Here is a 22621-nt window from a genome sequence, read left to right on the forward strand (position 1 = left end):
CTGTTTTGTTTTTTGAGATTTTTTTTTCTGTCCTGCTGTCTAAACCCCCCCCCCAAGGTGCTGGGATTTACATGGCTCATGATATATATATTTTTTAAACTTTGGGGGTCTTTTCTTACTAGTCTAGCTAAAGACTTGTTAATTTTATCTCCTCAAAGAACCAACTTGTTTCTTCTTTTCTGTTGTTTACAATCTTTCTGCTCTGATCATTATTATTTCCTTTACTTACTAATTTTTGGTTTGGCTTATTCTTGCTTCTCTAAATCCTTAAGATATATCACTGTTTGGGAGTTGGGGGCTGGGAAGATGGCTGTGTGTGTGACCAGAGTTTGGATCTCTAGCGCCCATTGACAAAGCATGGTGGCCCACCTCAGTGGAAGGTGGAGATCGGGTATTCCTGGAGCAAGCTTGGGCTCTGGTATTCCTGGAAAGTGAGAGATGATGAGGAGGAGAACAATCCAGAAAGACACCTCACATCATTTATCATACACACACACATACCCCACACACACCACATGCAAAAAGAAAGTCACTGAGTTCTTTTTTACCTTTTCCAATGTGTGCCCTCATTTCTACAGATCTCCCTCCTTTGCTTTAGATCACAGGTCTTGGAATCTTGGCTTTGTGTTTTTGTTTTTTTTTTTTTTTTTTTTTTTTTTTTTTTCCACTATTTTGAGGAAATTTCTCCATGCTCATTCTGACTTCCTCAGTGATGCACTATTTGTTCAAAAGTGTATCTTCAGTTTCCACCTCCTTGTGTCACTTCTAAAGCTGACTTGTTATTTACTTCTGGTTTCATTCCATTGTGATCAGGAAGCATAAAAGATTGGATTTTAAGCTTTTAAGCTTTCTTTTTGGTTTTTATGTTTGTCTGGGGTGTTAGGGTTGGACTGTACCCCAAGTCATACCTCTAGCTCCTAAGTATTGGCTGGAGGTGGTCGTTTTGTCAGGGTTTATTGTTAAGAAAGTTTCACATGGTAAGGGAAAGACTGTGTATATTCTGTAGATATTGACTTGATGTTATGTTGATTTCTGTTAAGTTCATTCATCTGTAATATACTTTAACTCTGAATCTGAGGCTGTTCCTGGGTGATGTGTCCACTGCTGGGAATGGAGTATTGAAATTTCTATTATTACACTAGAGCTTTTAGACTTAGTAGTGTTTGTTTTCTGTAATTGGGTGTCACAATATTGGGGGCATATTAATTTGTAATTGTTGATTATTATTTTTGATGAAATTATTCCATAATGATTATGTTATGATTTTTATTGTGCCTTATTTTTGTTCTAATCCATTTGCTTGAAATATTTCATTTTCAGTATCTGTATGATCTTCATTTGTGAAATGAGTTTCATGTTGTCAGTATTTGTTGGATCTTGAGTTTTTTAATTCATTCAACAAACCTGTATATTTTAATTGGAGAATCTAGCTTACTTGTATTCAATAGTATTATTGAAAAGTATGAATGTATACCTTCCATTCTGTTGGTTTTCTTGCAGATGAATATTCTTTATTTTTTCCTCTGTTCATCTTTATGTGTGTTTGTCATATTGATAATGTTTGGTTCTTTTATATTTCTCTTTTGTATGTACATCTACTCTGCTAATGATAATATATCATGACGTTAGCTGTCTTTTACTTCTGGACACATAATTCTCTCAAGCATCTCTCATAGGGTTGGTTGGTTTTTGCTTGTCCTACAGGGTCTTTATTTGTCCTTCACTTTGAATGACAACTGTACTAAGCATAATAATCTTGTTTGGCTTGATTTTTTTTTTTTTTAAGGACTTGGAGTTTTCCATTCTCCTTCATCCTAACCTATAAGGTTTCCAGTAAGAAATTTGCTGTAATTCTAACAGGATTGCTTTTATCTCGTGCTTTCTTGGTTCTGTACTTTTGACAGCTTGATTATATGGTGGAAACATTTTCTGATAATATCTGTATAGGGCTGTGGCCTCCTATACATGCCTTCCTGTGCTTCTGCACAAATTAGAGGTGCCCTTGTTTCATCATATAGGTTTTCTGTGTTCTTAGCCTTGCTTCCTTCAGATCTGTCCATTACAAAGACTGTTTAGTGGATCCCCTGAAAGTTTGAATGCTGCTTCTTTTTCCTTTCTCCTTTCCTGTTGGACTCTGATATTTCACAACACCTGTCTTGAAGCTTGGTTACCCTTTCTTTCACTTAATCTACTCTGCTACAGACTGTTGGCTGAGTTTTTTATTTGACTTAATGAACTCTTCATTTCCAGGGTTTCTGTGGTTTTCCAAGTCTCTGTCTCTGATGGATTTCTCATCCCTATCATACATGAGCTTCCTAATTTCATTTAACTGTTCATCTGTATTCTCACTGAGGCCTTTCTTTTAAATCATTCAGGAGCACTTCAAGCAGGTGTGGTGTAGACAGTACAGTGTTGAGGGAGCTCGCTGTATGATTACTGCCACATTTGTAAGCTGCTGCCTTATCCCGTAACAAGGGTGTCCTCAGACACTGTTTATATTGGATCTTAGTGTAAGGGCGTGTAGCATTGGCAAGACCAGCCGTAGTCTGGGGCCTGGAGCACCTGTCTTCTCAGTAGACAGGAGTCCAGACAGGTCCTTGACAGGGAAAGGGGAGGGCAGGGACAGTACGCATGTGCGCACACACACACACATATATGCATACATACGCACATGCGCACCCACCAGAGCACTCACAGCCTTCCTAACAGCAGTGCACAGGTAGACAAGGTACTGGTGGCCAGCAGTGGGAGTCAGATAGGTGTGAGGACAACTACTGAGGTGATGCCCGCCCAGAAGGAAGATCATGGGGACTTGGGGACTCGCCATGTATACTTAGAGTTAAAGCTAGAGCTTTTCTTTCCCCAACTCTTTCAGTGCTGAAAGGACACGAAGTCCCAGCCAGCCTCCCCTCAGAGGCCAAAGATGAGGTGACAGCCAGGACTTTTCTCCCCAGAACTCATCTGAAACAACCATGGTAGCGCACTATGTGGAAAGCTGTTGTTGTCAGGCAGGGTTTCTCTTCAGGCCTCTTTAGATCGTGCCTGCCATGTTCATGAGAGGAGCCAGAATAGGACTCTGTTGACAGGGTGGCAGAAATGTGTGAGTCACTGCCTTGACCCATAGCCACACCCCTGGTCTTGGTGAGATACTGGATTGCCCTGCTCTTGGAAGTGGCACCTTCCCTTCTCCTCTGTGTCATCGTACTTGTCCCCTACTGTCTGGATATTCGGTGGGTTTAATCACTTTTCTTGACCAGTTCTCATTTATAAGGTAGCTGCCTGCTGAGCCAGGGCAGTGGAATGTCTGTGGCATTGGTTCTCATGGGCCCTTTGTGGGGTCAAATGACTGTTCGACATGGGTCATTTAAGACCATTGGAAAGCACAGATATTTACATTACTATTTGTAACAGTAGCAAAATTACAGTTGTGAAGAAGCAACAATTGTGGGTCACCACACTGTGAGGGACTGTCTTGAAGGACTGCAGCATTAGGAAAGTTGAGAACCACTGCTCTCTGGTGTCCCAGAGTCAGGAGTGTGCCAGGGTCCCTGACTCCCAGAGCAGCACACACTAGGACCCTTCTCAGATGGTATTTTGGTTACTGCTTAGTTGGCCATGTGAACCTGGGGGAACAGAACCTAAAAACGAGTCAGAGTTAAGTCTCATGCAATAGCCAGCCTTATTCAGAGCATCTGACAATTTATACTCTGAGGGTTAAGAAGAATCATGAGTAAGGTGTGCAATCACTAGGCAAAAACCATGTTTTTCCATAGAAGCACAGAAACAATAGCCAGCTGTAATGCATAATCTGACGTAAACTCACTCCCAGGAGGAGCACAGAACACAGTCCAAGAATAATTCCATATTTTAAAGAAACCAAGGTCACAAGACCCTTGTTTTAGTTTCCTCACAAGCTCAGCATTCCCCTCACATGACTCCATTCTTGGATTGTGTTCCTGCAGCTCCTGAATACAGTACCCCAGGGTCTGCTGGGAGATGATGTGCAGTTCTTTTTCACAGCAAAGGGAGCTGGGCAGATTTGGGGTTACATTTCCAAGAGGCCTAAAGCCTGTGAGTTTGTGAAGCTCGCCAGGAGCTAGGATTGCTTGCACCTCCACTAACCTTTGCTGAGACCCTCAGTTCCCCCCTCATCTCCTCCTGCTCCTCCTCCTCAGGGGAAGATGCCCGCCCCCTGGCTGTAGAGCCGAGGCTGCAGGTGCCAGGCTTTTCTCTCTGTGCTGTGTCTCATGTCTCTCTATCTTACAAGGCCTCAGTTTTTCCTTCTGGTTTCCATCATTCTCCATGGTCATTCACCTGAAAATGCATAATCCACCGTCACTTAGCTCTTCTTTGTGGGGAGGAATTGAGTGTTGCATGCCTCTTGAAAAACCCTGTTAAGTGTTTACTCTGTTCATGAGGTAGATAGACGCCATCACCACTCTGTCCTAGAGGCTTCCATCACCTCAGAAGAAAACTTGTAGTTCCTCCCCATCCTTACCATTCTCCTTGTCTGTCTTCTGTATTTGGATTTGCCTGTGGTTGCCTTTAAAGTAGAAGGACTCACAGAACAGGAGCCCCTTATGTTTGATTTCTATCACAGTGTTTTAAAAGTCCATGCATATTGTGGTGTTCATGAGTACTTATTTTTTTATCCTTGTGTAAATGTCTATGATCGTGTGTGTGTGTGTGTGTGTGTGTGTGTGTGTGTGTGTGTGTGTGCCCATTTGTTTGAGTTTGGCACACATGCATTCCATGGAACACATGTGGAAGTCAGAGGATATTTGCAGGTGACTGTCAATTCTCGCTTACTACCTTCTTTGAGACAGGGCTTCTTGTTCTCTGTGTATGCCTGGCAAGCTGCTGGGAACTCTCCTGTAGGCATCTCTTATCTCACTGAGGGAGCACTGAGATGTTTACAGATGTGTGCTACTACCCTTGCCTTTATGAAGGTTTGACTTGAACTCTGGCCCTCACAACTTGCACCTCAGTCACGATACCCATTGAACCATCTCCTTGGTACTCCATTTTTATGGCTAAATAATATTCGATTTTACAGATATACTGCATTTTATGCATCAGTTGATAGGCAGTTGTCCCCAATTTTATGATGCACTCTGAAATTCATGTATGACTTCTTTAATAAGCATGTTTTCAAAATTCTTGGGTATAGATATAGGAGTGGCATCTCTGGAATGTATGATTGTTCTGTCTGTTATTCCAAGTGGCTGTACCATTTCTTATTTGCACCTTCCATATAGTGTAGTAGGTCCCAGGTGCTCCACATTCTTGCCAGGACTTGATACCTTTTTACTTTTACAAGTTTTTAAACTTAAATATTCCCACTTTCTCTCCTCCCTCCAGCCCCTCCCACTACCCCCATGCCTCAGTCTCAAACTCATAGTCTCCTTTTCTTTAATTATTACTGCTATTTATATGCATATAAACACTCTAGCATGTGGGCACATACACACACACAAACATGGTGGCACACATCTTAATCCCAGCACTCAGGAGGCAGAGGCAGGTGGATCCCTGAGTTCAAGGCCAGCCTGGTCTACACAGTGAGTTCCAGAATAGTCAAGCCTACACAGAGAATATAATTTGTCTTGAAAATATGTGTATGTGTGTGTATATACACAAATAAACACATGCACACACACAAACCTGCTGCGTCCCTTAAAGTAGTTATTTGTGCATATGTTTTCAGGAATGAATTGGTATTGGATAACCAGTTAGGAGCTCATCCCTGCTGACAGTGGATGACCTCTCTCAGAAGTCTTTAATTGCCTGTAAGTCTTGTCTGGGGGTAAGGACCTGTGAGATTTCCCCCTCCTTGGATTGTTGGTGTTCTTTTTTATGCAGCTAGACTGTTGGGGTTCCATAGGCAAGGTTCCCCTGTCATTTCTAGAAGACCCAGTTTCAACACAGACTTTTTGGCCCCTGAGCTCTAGGTATGGGGGTTGTGTTGTAGATGTGTTGGTAGGGGCAAAGCACCCAAAATCAGTTGTGATTTGTATCTTAACCAGATGTGGTTCTCTGCAATGGTTATCTGCTACAAAGACCCATCTTTGAGAGATGGGAGATAGGGTTCTCTGTAGGAATATGTGTTTAGGACACAGTTAGGAACTACAATTCTCAGCTAAGTGGCAGTCGTAGGTTCTCTGTGATTTCTCACTTTATAGAAATGGCCTGTAACTCACTGTGTAGACCATACTGTCCTCCAACTCAGAGGTCCTCCTGCCTCTGCCTCTTGAGGGCAAGGATTAAAGGCATCGCCACCACACATGACTTTTATTAGTCATTTTCCTGAATGTGATATAGTGTCTCACTGGATACAGAATGGATTTCTCTAATGTGTAATTACATTAAGCATCTTTTTACTTCTTATGATGTTTTTTAAATAAATAAAAAGAAAAAACTATGTTGTAATTAACTTTAATGCATTAATGGAAGAGTCCAACAAGTGTACTTTAGCATTAGAAATATTATTGGCATTGCCTCTGACAGTACTGGAAGAGGTGCATATATCACTAAAGTAAAATGCATGGCTAACTGATGATAAAAGATGTACACAGGCTCGTCCTGTCCCTGAATTCCAAAGAACCTCCTCCTTTGTGTTATAATTTGTATTAATCCCTCTCTCTCCACCTGCCTCTTGCCGACATTGTTGCCAATGTCCTTTTCACATGTCACTGCATCCTCTTCCCCACGTTCCAGTGGCGCCTTTGAGGCTTACAGCCTCAGTCCCTCAGAATTGTGGGGCCAGGGCAGCAAGAGGTGCCCACTGGGAAACAGTCCTATTTTTCAGAAATAGAAACCTGAAGATTGTGTGCCATGATGAACAACCTCCTGGCCACTGTGGACAAAAGCACCCTGCAGTCCTCTTTTAAGGAGCCAGGTCTGTGTATTGAAGTGGCAGGTGGTAGTGCCATCACCTCTCCTCGCTAAGGCGGGGCCAACTGGGACACATCAGACTCCAGAGCTGTCAGCATCACAGCAAACTTGCATATAGTCCAAGCAGGCCTAGGCTGTGTCCCAACTGCTGGCCAAGCTACAGCTCAAGGGAGGATGCTTCTTTATGGAAGGGGTTGGTTCCTTGTCTCCTGAGCGTTGTCCAGGTCGGGCCAGAAGGGGTCCATAGAGATGAAAGCCACATGTAACATACTCAGAGTACCATTTAACCAACCTGCTCTGTGTGCCTGGAGTGGGCCTTAGAGAGGACCCAGAAGCTTTTCAGATGTGGAAATGGCACCATGCACTGACACTATAACTTGACTGCAGTCCCTGTCTGGATGCTTCCATTCCCTCCACAGCTGGCCCTGTCCTGCCTCCTCGGAGGTTTCTGTCGCCTCTGTCACTTCCTGCAGGAATGGCCTCTTACAACATTGCCTTTGACTCTTCTCTGTGGGGACATGGCTACTTCCCTGACATTTCTCTTGAAGCAGCCTCTCTTTCCTTTCTGTCCTGACTCAAAAGCCCAGGGCAGGCAGTGGCAGGTGAGGGGCCTGTATGCTTTCTCTCATGGTTGGGTAGCAGTTAAAAGCATAGATTCAGCTCCCAGAGACACAGGCAGGTATTTCTGCCCTACCTGTGGACCCTGGCTCATGTCTGTGTGACTGGGGCTTGTGTCCCCCATACTGTTGGTGGCTATTTATTACCTGAGATAACACTTCTCAGAGTATGAACAGACTCAGACAGTAGCTGAGGATTCTGCTGCAGTGGGAGCCTACACAGAGGCCATTATGTGAGAGGCAGGAGAACAGGACAGCAGGGCTAGCCTCCCCGCCCACACACACCCATCCCGTGATTTATTTCCTGCCGGAGCTCCTAGTCCTTGCTTAAATAGGAAGGAACAAAAGGTTGGAAACTGGAGTCTGCTGTATCGTGCCCAAAGCTAGGTTTGGGTTGTGGAGCCACTGTCTGTGACGTGGACAACAGTGGGTTCTAACTCTGAGGGGGAGGACATGTCAGCCACTGTGCTCCCAGGGGCTCCTGGGACCACTCAGTGCTATGTGCTAGCCCTTCTCCAGAGCAGCCGCCTAACATTTACGAGTGCCTGTTATAGAGGCCTACTTTCTATCCTGGTGAAGTGGGCCCGGCTCCTAGTGCGGTTCCAACCAGCATTTGAGCCTTGGGTGCCAGGTTATCCTTTGTCTGCCGGTTCCCTGGCACAGGAGTGACCCTGTGACTCCAGGATGGATTGTGAGGAGCTGGGAGGGGTGTCCCTCCATGTCTGCTAAGCAGCTTTGTCTACTTAACGGGACATAACAAGTTCTCTGTGCTAGAGCCTTGCAGGTAGGTGTGTTTGAACTAGGGTGAGGTTCGTCTTCTGATTTTGGATGCCTGAGCTAGGGGATCCTCTTTAGGAGGCTACAGATGACCTGAAGGATAGGGTTAACTTTACCACGTCATGATAAATATAGCTGGTAGACATTAGCTTCTATTAATATAAGTAATTTCATTATAAGAAGGGCTGGACAGACATCCTTCTATTGCTCTCTGCCTTAGTTTTTATGGCAAGGACCCCACTGAACCCACAGCTTTCCAGTCTGACTGGACTAGATAGCCAGCGAGCTGCAGAAATCCTCCTGTCTCCACCTGCCCAGAGCTGGGGCCAGTCTCAGGTCCCCATACTTACACAGCAAGCTCTGTACCCACATGCCCCCAGCTCCTATAGTCTTAATTAAACAAAATATATCAGGGATAGGGCCAAGTAGCTTCCCAGACTTGCCTCTGAGCAGCTCACGTCCAGATAAACCACATTAAAAGCATGTCTGGGCTTATTCACTCAGTTGGAACCCTCAAACACACAGAAGTTTACCATTTTCCACCCGTCATAGCGCTGTCACGGTCAGGGTTATTTTCTTATGAACAGATTTGACGATTTCTATTTCGTATTTTCACTCAACATCTTACATTCTTTGAAGGCCTGTGGTTCTCATTTCTTCTGTTTTTCCTGGGCCACCTCACCCAGACTAGGTGGAGGTGGCCCTAGAGTGTCCATGAGGCAGTCACCATGGGACTCCCCGCAGAGATCCCGTGCCAGCAGTACAGGAAGGAGTCTGACCAGCTGAACAGGCCACCACGCCTCTTCTGTCACCATACAGACTCCTGCCTTGTCCTCAGTTCTCACTGGGGAAAGGCAGTCCCACCGACAGCCAGAGCACCTCCTCCTTTTTGCTTTGGCTTGTGTGCTGGTTGCTGAAGAGCAGTCTTTCCTGGAGGGAGGGGCACCATGGAGACAGGGAGTGTCTCTGTCATATGGTTGCAGGCTGAGGGCAGGAGCCAAACTGAGGCAGCCCTGCCTGCACTCTCCCTTAGATGACAGAATGAGGAAACCAACCTGAGCCGCCAGCACCTTCCGCCACGTTTCATTTGTTTGGGGATCTGTTATTAAAGTAGGAAACACGCAGAACCGACATGAACTATCCTGGTCAGACTGGGCTCTGTTCTCCCGACAGCACACAAGGAAGGGGCCCAGGGCCGTGAGTTGTGATTTGAGTTGTTTCCTATTTTGTATCTTCATCCTGACATCACTTTGCTGCCTCCCTCAGCCCTGCCTTCTAGCAGGCTGCTCTGGACTGTACGTGCAGCGGCTCCCTCCTGCTGCTTATGAATTGTCACCTCCTTAGTTTAGTGGGCTCAGGGTAGACCCATCACCAGCCTTCTATGGTGACGACAGGTTGCCTGGCTTGAGTCATCAAGTGGGGGACACACCTGGCTGGCCTGAGTCCTCTGCAGGAGGGGAGATGCCCCCACCCCTGTGGGAAGGTTATGGAAGGGGTGGTGACTTTTCCCTGGGCCAGGCCATGTAGCTGGGAGCTACTTGACTCTGGCACCCCTTCCCTGAGCTGCACGTGACCACAGAAACGCGCAGAGGTGCGCGCTGAGTCCTCACTTCGCTCTTTCTCCACCGCAGGTATTTGAGGAGCTGTGGAAGGCCGAGGGGAAGACAGCAGCACAGATTGTGTCAGAGCAGCAGCTGGAACTAATGCAGGATCGAGAGGCCTTGGAACAGCTCTGCCAGGCCACCCTAGATGGGCACCCCCAAGTGGTGACTATCCCCAGGGGGGCAGGGGGGGCCTGCCGATGCACACTCCTGCTGCAACCACAGACCCTTCCTCAGGGCTGGCCCAGCCCTATCAGTCCCTACTTTTGTGTCAGACAAAAACCGATGAAAAACACAGCTTCCTCTTCCCCTGGGGAAAGTTCTTCACTAGAGTTAGTGTAAAGGGGCGGCATAGAGTCGCCAAGCCCGAGTTTTAATTGAGGGGCTGCCACTCTCTCTGGGTTGTCATTTACATTCTGTGTGGCGCCTCCACTTTGTCAGGAGGGCCTGCTGCAAGGAGGGAAAAGACCAGGGAATGCTCAGTTTTATGGCCTGTGAGAGGAGGGGACGATGCAGAGAGGAAAATAATCTGTAAATTACAGAAGGAATCCTTTGATAGAAGCATGGCTGAAAACCAAGTCATTCTTGTGTTGTTAGTACACCACAATGGAATAACCTTGCCAAGTTGCAGGTCTCCCTCCTCCCAGCCCACCCCAGGTCTAATCATATTGTCTACAGAGAGAGTTTTCAGTGGGGAAAAATTACTAGTATCTCTTTCAGAGTACTGCACACCGCCTGTCAGTGTGCGGGAACATTGGCGGCTCTGTAAAGAGCCCTGGATAAGGAAAGTGAGCCCACACCACCCCAGCAGTGCCCATCTTCCTGCCCCATCTGCAGTGACTGATAAGGACACACTTGGTTTCAGACTCATTCCTCAGCACTCAAGCACACTAACTGCCAATCAGGACACTTGCAGAGGGAGGCCATGGTTATTTGATGTCACTCAGCCCCTCCTTCCCCTACTACCCTCTGCCTGCCACAACCCTCACAGAGCCAGCTGCCATCTGAAGGTTTGTTTTCTAAGGAGCAGTTCTTGTTGTCAGGGAACAGGGGTGCCCGCCTGATAGCACTAGAGAACTTGAGAGGCACCCCTGCCTGATTAGAGCCCATGCTCATCACCAGGGTGACTGGCTCAGGCTGCAGCCACCCCAGAGGAGTGCTCTAGTTCCCACGGCAATCATTAGTGATCGCCATTCCCTTGTTCATCTTAATCAGAAACAGGTCCCTTTTGACAGGAACCTAGAAGGGTCTCGGAATTTAATCCCCTCCTCTCTTTCCTTCTTCATTTTACCTCTTTCATGAGGGGAAGAAAGAGCCTGAATTTAATTTACGATCAGTGGGAACCTTGCGAATTGTTGATAGCAGTCTCCTTATTCTCACCTCCTAACTTCTGTTTTTACAGGTGATGGATGTGAAGAACAGAAACCCCAAAGCTATAAATAAGCTGATTGGGCTGGTCCGGAGAGCAAGTCTAAGCCGTGCAGACCCTTCTCTGATAAAGGAAATACTGGAAAAGAAGCTGTCATTGTGAGATATGCTGAGGTCCCTCTGCCTGAGGGAGGACAGTGTGGCTGGCCTTGAGGACAGGAGCCCATGAAAGCTGGTGTTCATGTGTGTGTAGTTTGTGTCTCTCAGCCCCGGGCCAAGCTACACCTCTTGAGAGGTAACATTTTACACAAATATGTGTCCTTTGAGTCCCTATGACCTGGGAGGCAGCCATCATGGAAGACCAGCAGCCGGATGTCTGCCTCATTGTGTGGGAATGGTTCTGTGATGATGGCAGCAGTGATTAAAGAAATAGTATGTTCTAATGTGAACTAATTCTAAACAGAATAAAGCTCATGTTTCAACCACAGATGCCCATGAATGCTCCCTAGGAGCCAAGCACTAAAAGCCGACAGACCGAGGGATGACAACGTGGATATAGTATATTCAGACTTAAAGTGGGCTAATGAAGATAAAAACAACAAAACAGAATGATGCCGCATTGTTCAGGCAAGAGGAGGGAAGGAAAGGGGTGGTGCTCACACAGCTGCCCCATGAGTGCAGACACACAAGTCTTCAGATGATTTTAATGCATAAAATAGATACTGAAATAGCACATAAAAATTAACTTCCACTTCAGAGATTGTATAGTTTACAGCCCTCCCAATACAGTGCTTTAGGGGGAAAAAATCAAAGAGAAGATCTGAAACATTAAGTTGTTTTACCTGGAAAGAATAAGATTATAAACTAATAAATCAGAATCTTGACCTTTGACTTGTTGAGGTACAGCTGAGAATGGTGATGCAGGCCAGTTGCCTCCACCCCTCCCTGTGATAGTGTCCATTCCTCTCTGGGGTCCTGGGCAACCCTTCTTTCTTACATGCCTGGTACCTCAGGCACCACTCCTTCTAATGACTAGTTTCTCAAATGGTTTTTATAATGTCAAACTGACAGCAAAGGTGGGGGGGGGGAATAAAACCAAAAATCTTGGAGGTCCTCATCTTAGTTCAGATTCTCTGGCTTGGTAAGATAATTTCTGTAGCAGCTGAGGAATAAAAGAGTGGACCCCCCCATCTCCATCACCAGACAATGACTCTTGGCGTCACTATGAAGGAGTGAAGGAAAGTGGCCCCTTACCAAGCCGAAAGCTGAGAAAGAGTGGATACCAATTCTGTGGTTTGTTTCAGAGAAGCAGGGGGAGATGTTTAGAATGCCACCTCACCCAGGGAGCCATGCCCTACATTGTGTTGCCCTGGTGAAAACTGGCTGTCCAAGTGCTTTCTGCTAACCTTCCTACAAGAGAGAACCTGTCACTGTAAGCCACAGTGCTCACATTCAAATCCACCTGGACCTTTGTTTCACAAAGAACAGTAAGGTTTGGTTTTACAAACTCCATTTTTACCAAAAGTTCTGGCTTGGTCATCAGCCCTTGTAGGAAACACCGAGGAAGCAAGCTAACATCCTAGGCTCACCTCGGTGGAGGGTGCAGCTGGGTAGAAGTAGTTTCCCAAGCTGATTTTGTTGACTGAAATCGAATATGGAATAAGTATTCACAGGGGAGATGCCATCCACACAATCTTTCCGAGGCTCCTCCCATAGAGCTCTGACAACAGCCTTGTCCCCTTTGCTGTCTTAAAACCCTAAACCAGGCTGTAAGAGGTCATACATAGCACAGCTATCAGGGAAAAGCCAAGGCCAGCTCTGACTGGAACCTGACTAGATACATTTGAAAGATTTGTTTATATAACGACTCAAAAGTATGGCTCTGCTGGTGTGCAGACCTCTGTGAAAGGGGACTTTCCGTTCTTACACAGGTGAGGAAGTAGTATGGTACCTGTTTGTACCAGGTAGAGGAAATCTCACTAAAATGTAGGATTGGCACCATAACTGAGTCTACTGCCATCTGTCAATGGAGTCCACACACCTGTAGCTGGGTGTGTGACTCAGAAGCCATGGCTGGCAAGGGAAAGTACTGGAAACTGAAGACTTCTCAGTTGTCCATCTCCCTACCACTCCCCTCCACCCTCCCAGCCACCTCTGCCTGCTCAGGCCCAAACCATATACCCTGCTGTTTCACAGCTAGTCGATGGTCCTCATGGGAAGCTAACACAGGGAATAAAAGCTCATTTAACAAGGAACAAATGATCGGGCAGGTCTCTGCACCCTCCCTTTGTAAAAAGGTCTGCTCACTACTGAGATTTTAAATTCTGGGCATTTTGGTCCAAAAGCCAGCCTTTTGCACATGCTGTGTTCATGCTTGAGGGGAACAACTGTTCATTTCTTTCAAGGCACATCTAGAAAAACTACCATATCTACTGAGTACCATCCCTGCCCCCTCTTAACATAATTTTTGGTAATCTGGAAATGTGCTGTGAAAAGTTCGCCCCTCTTCAAGTTGGTCATTTTTATATTGTAACCTATGGCATGGCTCACAATTTATATTGTACCTTTCAGTTGGATTGAATTTAGTTGTTACCATTTCAAGTCCATCTAGAAGGCCATGTAATTTGCCCATTGCCAGAAGCAATGTGGATATGGTCACTGGGCTGCCTTGGTAGGTTCTAGAAGGTAGATGTACCTGGGAACTGCTTTTCAACAGACCCATGGGTGTGGAAGCAGAAGGTATTGCATGAGGTCCTCTTCCCTTATCTCTCCAGATCATGGCCAAGCAGAAGTCTTTTAAGCAAGATCATCAACACTAGATTGTTTGTAAAATGTCTGCAGGAACAAAAGAGGCCTGGCTTTTGGTGGTCCCAGTAAATATCATTTGACTTGATAAGAAAGGCAAACGTGTGTGCCTCAGCTCGGTGAAGTTAAAACCTGGCCTGAGCATTTCATCACCTTTTCAGGTTCTGAAATGACACCACTCATCCAAACACACACACACACACAAAAAAAAAAAAACCTGAAATGAACACGGGGACAAAATTTTGTGGATAAGGTTGTGTGGGCAACAGTGACCGGGTTAACTCACATCTTGAAAGACAAGAACACAGGTTGCTGTGCCGAGTCCAAGCTAAAACCATCTGTATCAGCAGGCAAGCCCCAGGACCCGAATCCACAGATACCGAACCACCCTGCCTTCCTCTCCCATGGTCCTTTCCCCCTAAAGAGCTTCACAGAAAATCTCTTGCTAAAGCCCTGTGTATCTAGTTAATGAGCATCTGAGATAATCTGTCCTTCAAAACAAGTAATGGACTAATACATGCCTGGATGTAGAGGGGATTTGCTGAAGCAAAATTATCCCAGAAGCTATTCTGAGTCCTCTGAGAGCTTTTTGTGAAGCATTAGGTTTATGATGGTCATTCAAAAGGAAGAAAAAGCCAGCTCCATTCTCTTCAAATGTCTCCTTCTTTGACAGACTTAAGAGTGGGTGACACACTTTTGACAAGTTGTTCTAAGCTGGTATGTGATGGGGGATTAGTGTGTGACTCACAGACTGGTAGCTGGAGTAAAAGGGGCTAAGATAGCCCCTAATGGTCTAAAGCTGTTGTGGCCTCAGCTGCCAGAGAAATCGCTGCCCCGGGAAAAGCTAACTGCAGAAATGACTCGAGGTTTGCAGCAAACTGTACATTAGGCTGTCCCAGGCCAGAGACTTGAAGTGGCATGTGTAGTACTAGCTGCCCTTCAATAAAGCATTTCATAAAGATGGCAAGCTTGGCAGCCATCTCTGCAAACACACACTGCTAATTAGCAATTGAACTAGACTGCCCTTAAGTGAAAATTGGAGCATAGTCATATTTAACATCATGCCTGTGACATGCCCCACTATGCTGGCCATCCTTCCCTCCTGAGAGCAACCTGGGATACACTAATCCAGAATGGGTAGCCACATCACAACTTTAGACCTCGAAATGGAGCTGGAAGCAAACTGTAGGGATGCAAACAACTGGCTGCCCAAACTAGAGCAACCCAAAACATTCACAGGTCCAGTTTCTAGCTTGTATTCACAGAAGGATGCTTTGCTGAAGATACCCTGCTTCAAGATGCCTTAATGGGCTGAAAATAAACAACTATATCTAACCTAAATAAAAGCCACTTGCTAAGGACCATTCCTTGCCACCAACGACCTGCACAGCACTGTATGGATACCCATGTCACACAGCCGACATCACTCCACTCTCAGCATGTCATAGGACTTTCTACAACAATGCTAAACCAAATGGGATGACATTTGGTTCTGCCAGAGAAAGAAAGGTTCAGCAATAAAACCACCTTTAATTAGTTCTTTCTAAAATTGCACTTCTGATCCGGGAGACTGTAATTCATCCTATGAAACTGTGTTTTAGGCTGAAACTACACTAGATTTTCTTTGTTCAAATTTTTACATTTACCTGGCTATTTTCAAAATCAATTTTAACTATCCCTGTGCGCTCCTGTATTGTGAACCATAAAATTCACTCAGTCTAGACCTTAAATCAAACCCTGAATTATGGATCCAGGTTAATGTTGTGTTCCAGGAACCTCTACTCCCTATCCCTGCTGAGGTCCATCAGGCTAGACACAGAGACGCCAATCCAGGGCCTGTGCCAAAGAGGTAGTGTCTACTGTTGCCACTCAAGCATGGCAGCTGATGACACCTGTCACAGGGGAGAGGACACAGTCCCTGTACCATATTTTAAACACATCAAATATATTTAAAACTTCTCTCCCGAAATGTATCACCAGAGAGAGAGGGGGAGAGAGAGAGAGAGAGAGAGAGAGAGAGAGAGAGAGAGAGAGAGAGAGAGAGAGAGAGAGAGAGAGATGAAAGAATCATCCTGTGAACTTTAGGAGTAAAATAAGCCCCTTGAGACTGTTTTCCCACAAAAAGCTCTGGTCACCTATCTGCCTGGTGCTTTCCCCCCTGCCTAGAGCAATGTTCACTCTTCAAATCATCAGGACTTTTCCGTCTACAGCTCAGATTGGCTCTTGGCATGTCCACACCATTCCTGGCTACTTAGCTCAAGTGAGGCTTTGAGGTGCTCAATACTCTATTCCCAGTTCAGTCTCCTGACTTCTGTTTTGTAAAACTCTGAGCACAACCCTCTTAGGGAAGTCTGTCTGTGAGGAAACAAATGGAGTAGACAAGAGTTATGAAGTGAGTTTGCTATCAATATCCCACCCCAGGTACCCTGATTTCCCAACTCTTCACCTGAGACTCAGGGCAGTCATTTCTGCCCCCTTTTACCTAAGTCTACATCAGCACCTTGGGGTGGGAGGAGGGGGAACAACATGCAAAGTCACTTTCCCAACAGGCACCCAGGGGACTCTGGGGTGTATAATAAATTAATATGTAGAAAAGGTATGGAGTATAGCTAAGTAGCAGCATGCTTGCTTCACATATTTTTAGAAAGAAAAATATGGACTTGAGAAGAATCAATACCTATACTGATGGGCATAAAACCACAAAGCTAAAAACTCCATTTGCCGATGTGGCTTCAGTATTCAGTGACGTGACAAGCACAAATAACCAGACAAAGTGGGTTTGAAGGAGTAACCATTCATCTAGCTGTTCCTCTCTTACTAGCTGAAGTCTCTCTAGTCTTTTTTCTAATGGAGACTTGTGGGCACTCATCAGGAAGGCAAGAGCAGGCCAATTATTGTGCCTCCCATGTGATGGGTGTTGCACCATGGCTAGGCAAACTGCTATTCAAGACAAAGTCAGCAATGTTCCATGAATAGGTATCAGGGGCTCTTGTTTAGCCTATGATACACTGCCAGGCTGGCTCCTAATGGCTCACCCAGCCCAGGCCAGATGTCCTGGGAATTTTTCTCATGGGTTGGCTCTCCAGCTTCCTCAGTCCAAAACTGCTTTAAGACCCTACAAAGGCCCCTCAGTTCTGTAGTGCCGTCTTGTCCCAGAACCCAACTGACATAACCAGTGTTCCTGAGCACAACCAATGGACCTGGTGTCACCCTTGAGGCTCAGCAGAGATGCCCACAAGGAACAGAGAGCTGGGCCCGGCATCCCTCCATTGGAGAGACTGCGGCTATCACTTCAGAGCTGCGTCCAGGACATAGGGGACTTTAATATTCATAAGTACTAGTTGTTTGTGGCCTCATCTTCTCCTGTATTCTTCCCTGCCTGGTAGTCACTTCCTAACCTGTGGCTGAAGTATGACCATGCTTCTGGGAGAGACTAGTGAGTAGCCAGAAACACCAGTATATCTCCACTGGGGCATTCTCCACAGCTGGGTACTAGGCATGCACCATGGCCATGAGGAGGGAGTCGCCAGCAGGTACCTAGTGTCGCAAATTCCCTAGGACCTGTATGCATTTCCATCCCAGGCACCAACACGGGCTGAACAGTGCTTGCTTCTCTACAAAATGCAACCTATTACCAAAATAAAATAACAACCAGTGTTTTTACAAGTTGCAGTTAGCATGATTATATCTTTTGTACCCATTCCAAATTCTGTTTCACCCCCCCAAAAAAAAATACTCTATAGCTTCACAAGTTAATGATTTTTTCGTAAAACACTTAAGGTTTGTTTTTTTTTTTTTTTTCCTTAAATATAAGATGACACACTTTTTTCATCTGATCAATTCCTAAGATCCAAAGTTTGCATAGGTATGCTTCATTCTGTGCAAATCTTACTAAATTAAGGCTGTCTTGTGTTTTGGTCATGTTCAAGTGATTAGAGCAAACTCTCAAGCAATTAGAAAAAAAAAACTCTCTACATTCCAAATTCTTTCCATGTGAATTTCTGGGCAGGCAGCTGAGGTTGGGGATTTTCCCACAACATAAGGCAATATGTGTGGAGAGATTGCAAGTCCTAGAAGTAGAATTCAGAGTGGCAGATGAGGTGTACCTGTGTGGTAGGTGGAGCTCCACATTGTTCTTGCATTTGACAGGGTAGAGGTGGCAGGCGCTGTAGAGGAGCTGCCTTGAGGCTGCTGAAGAGTTGACCCCAGCATGGGTCACAGAAGTTCAGTGTGTGCTCAGTGCCATCTGGGCTACAAGCTGAATGACTCCACTCCAAGGGACAGAAGAATAAGTACAAACCATATGAAGAGGAAAAATGGCAGAAGGACCCGGCAAAGGAACAGACAGCTCAGAGACTTATATTCTGTATAACAAGGGGAGACCCAGCTAGAGAGAGGAGATGCATACAAAAAACCCTCCCTACAAATCAAGTATTGTCAGGAAGTATCAAAGTAGACAGTTTTTGATAAGCAGCTTTGCATTTAACATTCAGTCAAGACACTATAACCTTATAAAACCAAGTCTCTATTAAAATAGTATAAAAAGCTAACAGCAGGAGTCCTCGAAGTCCCCCAGGATCTTGTAACACAGAATTGAGTGTTCTTGGGCCAAGGCTGCCAGCTCCTTCAGGAACTCTGGGAAGAGAGCGGCAGCCAGCATGGTATTCTTCACTGGCAGAGGAAGGTTTGGGGGTGCTCCAGTCACTTTAGCTCTCTTGCCCAGGAAGGGCTGGAGCACTCGTGGAGAGCCATCCATAAGGGTCTTGTCACTTTCTGTCCTAGAGACCTCCTGAATGGGATCTGAAAGCAGAAAGAAGATAGTGCTGGAAATCTTAAATTACAAGGGTGTGTAAGAGGGGCAAGTGCTTTAGTGGAGGGAACAGCCCTGCAGCTCCTCAGCTGACTAGCCCCTGAAGACAGCCCTCGAGTAAAGCTTGTCCATCAGGTAACAGCTCTTTACAGGACCAACTCTTTAAAATCCTATACAGAGAACCTCATACATAGCTGTGGCAAGAATACGGGTTAGACAAACTCCAAGTCAGACACTGTGCTGACACCCTGAAGTTCTGTCTATCTGTGAAGTCAAAGAAGAAGGATCATGTGAGCTCAGGTTAGTAGTTCAAGATCAGCCTGAGCAACACAGCAAAACCCTGATCGGATGGATGGATGGATGGATGGATGGATGGATGGATGGATGGATGGATGGATAACTTCCAGCAGTACCTGCTACCACTGGTGAATTTATCAAGGATACTCGTGGCTCTCCTGATATCCCAGTGCAGGGGAGTCCTGGTCACCATTTGCAGCTCCTTAAGCTCTTGTATTCTGCAACTGTTGCTGTGAACTCAAGGGCTTCCCAGAAACCCCAACTCCTTCTGGCTGGGTCATCCAGTTTCAAAACACAAGGGTAAGAGATCCCTCCAGATCACCATAAATAATGGTGAGGACCAAACTAAGAATCTCATGCAGGATCTAGTGGCAACGAGGGACTGGGAAGCCAGCATTACAGAGCCTTGCCAGAGGCTTGTGTCCCCATTGCAAAAACACAAGCCTGAGATGACAGAGCCCAGGTTCTAATGTATCCAACTGATTTGCATTTTTATACCAAATCAGTCCTACTAATTAAAATGGTCTAATATCTTTATTTCCTGAGATCTCCAGCCCTCATATATTTGCAGGAATTATTTATGCCACCTTCTGCCCCCTACCCAAATGATCTCATTACTCCTTCTAAATCTCTATATTCAAGTTTTTCATTATTTTGGCTGCTTTTAGAATTCAGCCCCATTTTTTAACACTTTTTTGAGTGTTGCTTAACGACAGCACTAAAAATTCTTGACATTTATAGTACATTCCACGTCTCACTACTATAGTCTTTAGTGTTAAAAAAAAAAAAAAAATCCTCCACTTCACATCTTTAAATATCCTTTTGGATTAAAGCTCATCACAGTTCATGTCACAGAGAACTAGAAAAGTTGAGAATCTGTCTCCCACTACCTCTTATCAGAAATTCCTCACGTGCCCTAGCAGGAGCATGAACAAGAGTATGAACAATGTTGAGGTTCAAAGGGCAGCCTTGGCAACCCCTTCCACCTACTGGCCTGGGTTACTCCAGGAAAGTGGCATCACCTCTCTATACTTTCACTTCCATGGACCTGTCAAAGGCTCATGGAAAGACTACAGGATCAAATGAGTCACTTAGGTGTCAACTACACAGGGCCACTAGACTGCATATGGAATACTTCAGTTGCCACTCACTTGCCACAGCCTGTGCAGTTCCTGCTCCACAATCTCTCAAGTCCTTCCCCACCCTGGTTCCTGCCCCCAGTACTGGAGGCTTGCATAGTTTTTTCAGCCATGTACTTGTCTTACATTTGTGTGGGACTCCGTGTCTCCTAGGGTCAAGCTCACCTGGGAAGGTGTCTCACAGCCACTGGCCTGTCTATTCCTGGAGAGCAGCAATGTTGCACAAATGAGTGAATGAAAGAGATGGCCACATTTCTTCACACCCTGCACCTCTGTAGAATGTCTCACATTCCTCATTGCTAGCTTTCAGACTTGCCCCTCCTCTAAACCAGGCTTTCTGTGGGTATTTATCTTCGTGACTTGTGAATTACAAGTGTTACTGCTAAAGTTTGCCCAGCTTGAATCCAAGAATCTTTGCTTATGAGGCAGAAGAGCAGCAGAGGAGTCCAGAAACTTGCAGGGAATGTCCATCAGGCAGTTCCAGCAGCTGCTGGGGTGGGTCCAAGCTGGCCTACCACCGGGAAATGGCCTTTCAGTGTGTCACAGTAGGCAGACTCAAGTGATCACCCGGGCCTGGCTCACCAGGTCCCTTCTCTGTAAAATGGGCTAACATCTCACCACCCTTCTAGAATCAGAGCTCAGGTGAGGGCTCTGAATGTAAGTCAGCACTCAACACTAATGTTGTATAGTTTTAAAGTACTTTAAGTAGGAGCTAAAAATGTACCTAAACCTTAGTCACTAATGATCTGGTCTGTGTAGCCAGCACAGGAAGTCCTCTGTCCCCTGTGCTGAGAGCAAAGGTTGTCTTAGCTGCTGCTGTTGGAAGCATCGGTGAAGAGGCTGGTGTTTGAGGGGACACCAGCAGGAAGTGAAGGGAATGCAGACGCAGAAGGGTGGAATAGCGCTGGCTGCTGAGTGATACAAGGGACACAGCCAGCATGCATACACCCGAAGGGAGAGGCAGGGAGAAAGAACTGAACAGTATCAGGGCCAGGGCTGGGTTCTGAAACGGGGCCCTGGGTCTGAAAAGCTGCTGTGGGAGGCACTCAAGACTGACTGAGGATTTCAGAAGCTGGGCAGGGAAAACACTGTCTGTTCATCTGGTGGTGGCAGGGCTGGGCAAGGGGCACAGCACACAGAACGGGATGTGGCATTTACTAGATGGTCCTGTCCCATTTATGGCAATTCTATCACAACGACATCAGAAAGCAGCTCTGTTCTCGGTGACAGGAAGCTATCTCACTGTGATTTGGATTTCTGAAGTTGCAGTGGAGAGTGTCGCTTGGCTAACATAAAAATAATTAAGCAACTCTATGCTGGCTGCTTTTATGTCAAGTTGACACAAGTTACAGTCACTTTGAAGAGGGAACCTCAATTGAGGAAATGTGTCCCCACCCTGTTTGCTGTGGTGCAGTTTCTTGATTATGGTGGATGCCATCTCTACAGAAAGCAAAAGGAGAAAGCCATGAGGAGCAAGGCAGTGAGCAGTCCCTCCATGGCCTCTGCATCGTTCTCCACCTCCAGGGCCCTGCCCTGACTGCCTTTGATGACGGACTATGACCTGGAAGTGTAATTGAAGTAAACCCTTTCTTCCCCAGATTGCTTTTGGTTATGGTGTTTCATCACAGCAACAGAAAAAGCAAACTAAAACAAACACAATTAAAATGAAAGTTTTCTTCCTCAAGAGAGGCTTGCCACAAATCCAGTCCCCCGAGTGTCCTCTTGTCTCTGTGAACAAGGCTGGATACTCTCAGATACTTGAGCCTCAGACCTCTGGCTGACTGCCCTGAGCAGGCCATGTTAGTTTCATGTGTGAAGATGAAGCCAGTGTGGCCTTCCCTGTCTACTTCACAGTGCTGTTTGGCAATGGAAGTTGACTGGCTAGGAAAGCACTTACAAACTATGCAATACAAATGAAGACTGATGGCTACCATTCTTTACAACTCTTCCCACCTAGAGAACCCAGAGGTCTCCTTTAGCCAACTCAGGACTGCAGACTTGACCGTGAGTGAGCTCTCGGGTATTTGCTACATTCCCGCTGTCATTCCTGTACCTCCAAAGTCATGTATGTTTCTAGCCTAAACTAACTTGCTAAGTGGTAAGAAATAGCCTATTATACCACTCAACATGCAAAGATGTATGGGCCCATCCTGACATCCTGCTGATGGCACACATGAGTGGGTCCAGGTCAAATCAGCTAAGCTGGTGCCAGTCAGGGCACACCCACACACCCCAAAACCCAGGTGCACATGCCCTCATACATCATCAGAGACAGCCATGATTGAAGACAGTGACCTTTCAAACACAAAGGCA

General features: G+C 45.9%; 2 protein-coding genes across 2 annotated transcripts in view; one reads left to right on the top strand and one right to left on the bottom strand.

Moving 5' to 3' along the window:
• Gatb (glutamyl-tRNA amidotransferase subunit B) overlaps window positions 1–11744 on the top strand; it is a 76587-nt gene extending 64843 nt beyond the window's left edge. The window contains exons 12-13 of the mRNA XM_051198805.1: window positions 9920–10054; window positions 11292–11744. Coding sequence (XP_051054762.1) covers window positions 9920–10054; window positions 11292–11420 — 264 coding nt within the window. The 3' untranslated portion in view covers window positions 11421–11744. The remainder of the gene's footprint in view (window positions 1–9919; window positions 10055–11291) is intronic.
• A 6269-nt stretch (window positions 11745–18013) lies between these two features.
• Window positions 18014–22621, bottom strand: part of Fhip1a (FHF complex subunit HOOK interacting protein 1A) — a 131859-nt gene continuing 127251 nt past the window's right edge. The window contains exon 12 of the mRNA XM_051198863.1: window positions 18014–18862. Coding sequence (XP_051054820.1) covers window positions 18609–18862 — 254 coding nt within the window. The 3' untranslated portion in view covers window positions 18014–18608. The remainder of the gene's footprint in view (window positions 18863–22621) is intronic.

The sequence above is a fragment of the Phodopus roborovskii genome, unplaced genomic scaffold (assembly GCF_943737965.1).
Source record: "Phodopus roborovskii unplaced genomic scaffold, PHOROB, whole genome shotgun sequence".
In the NCBI taxonomy this organism is placed as follows: domain Eukaryota; kingdom Metazoa; phylum Chordata; class Mammalia; order Rodentia; family Cricetidae; genus Phodopus; species Phodopus roborovskii.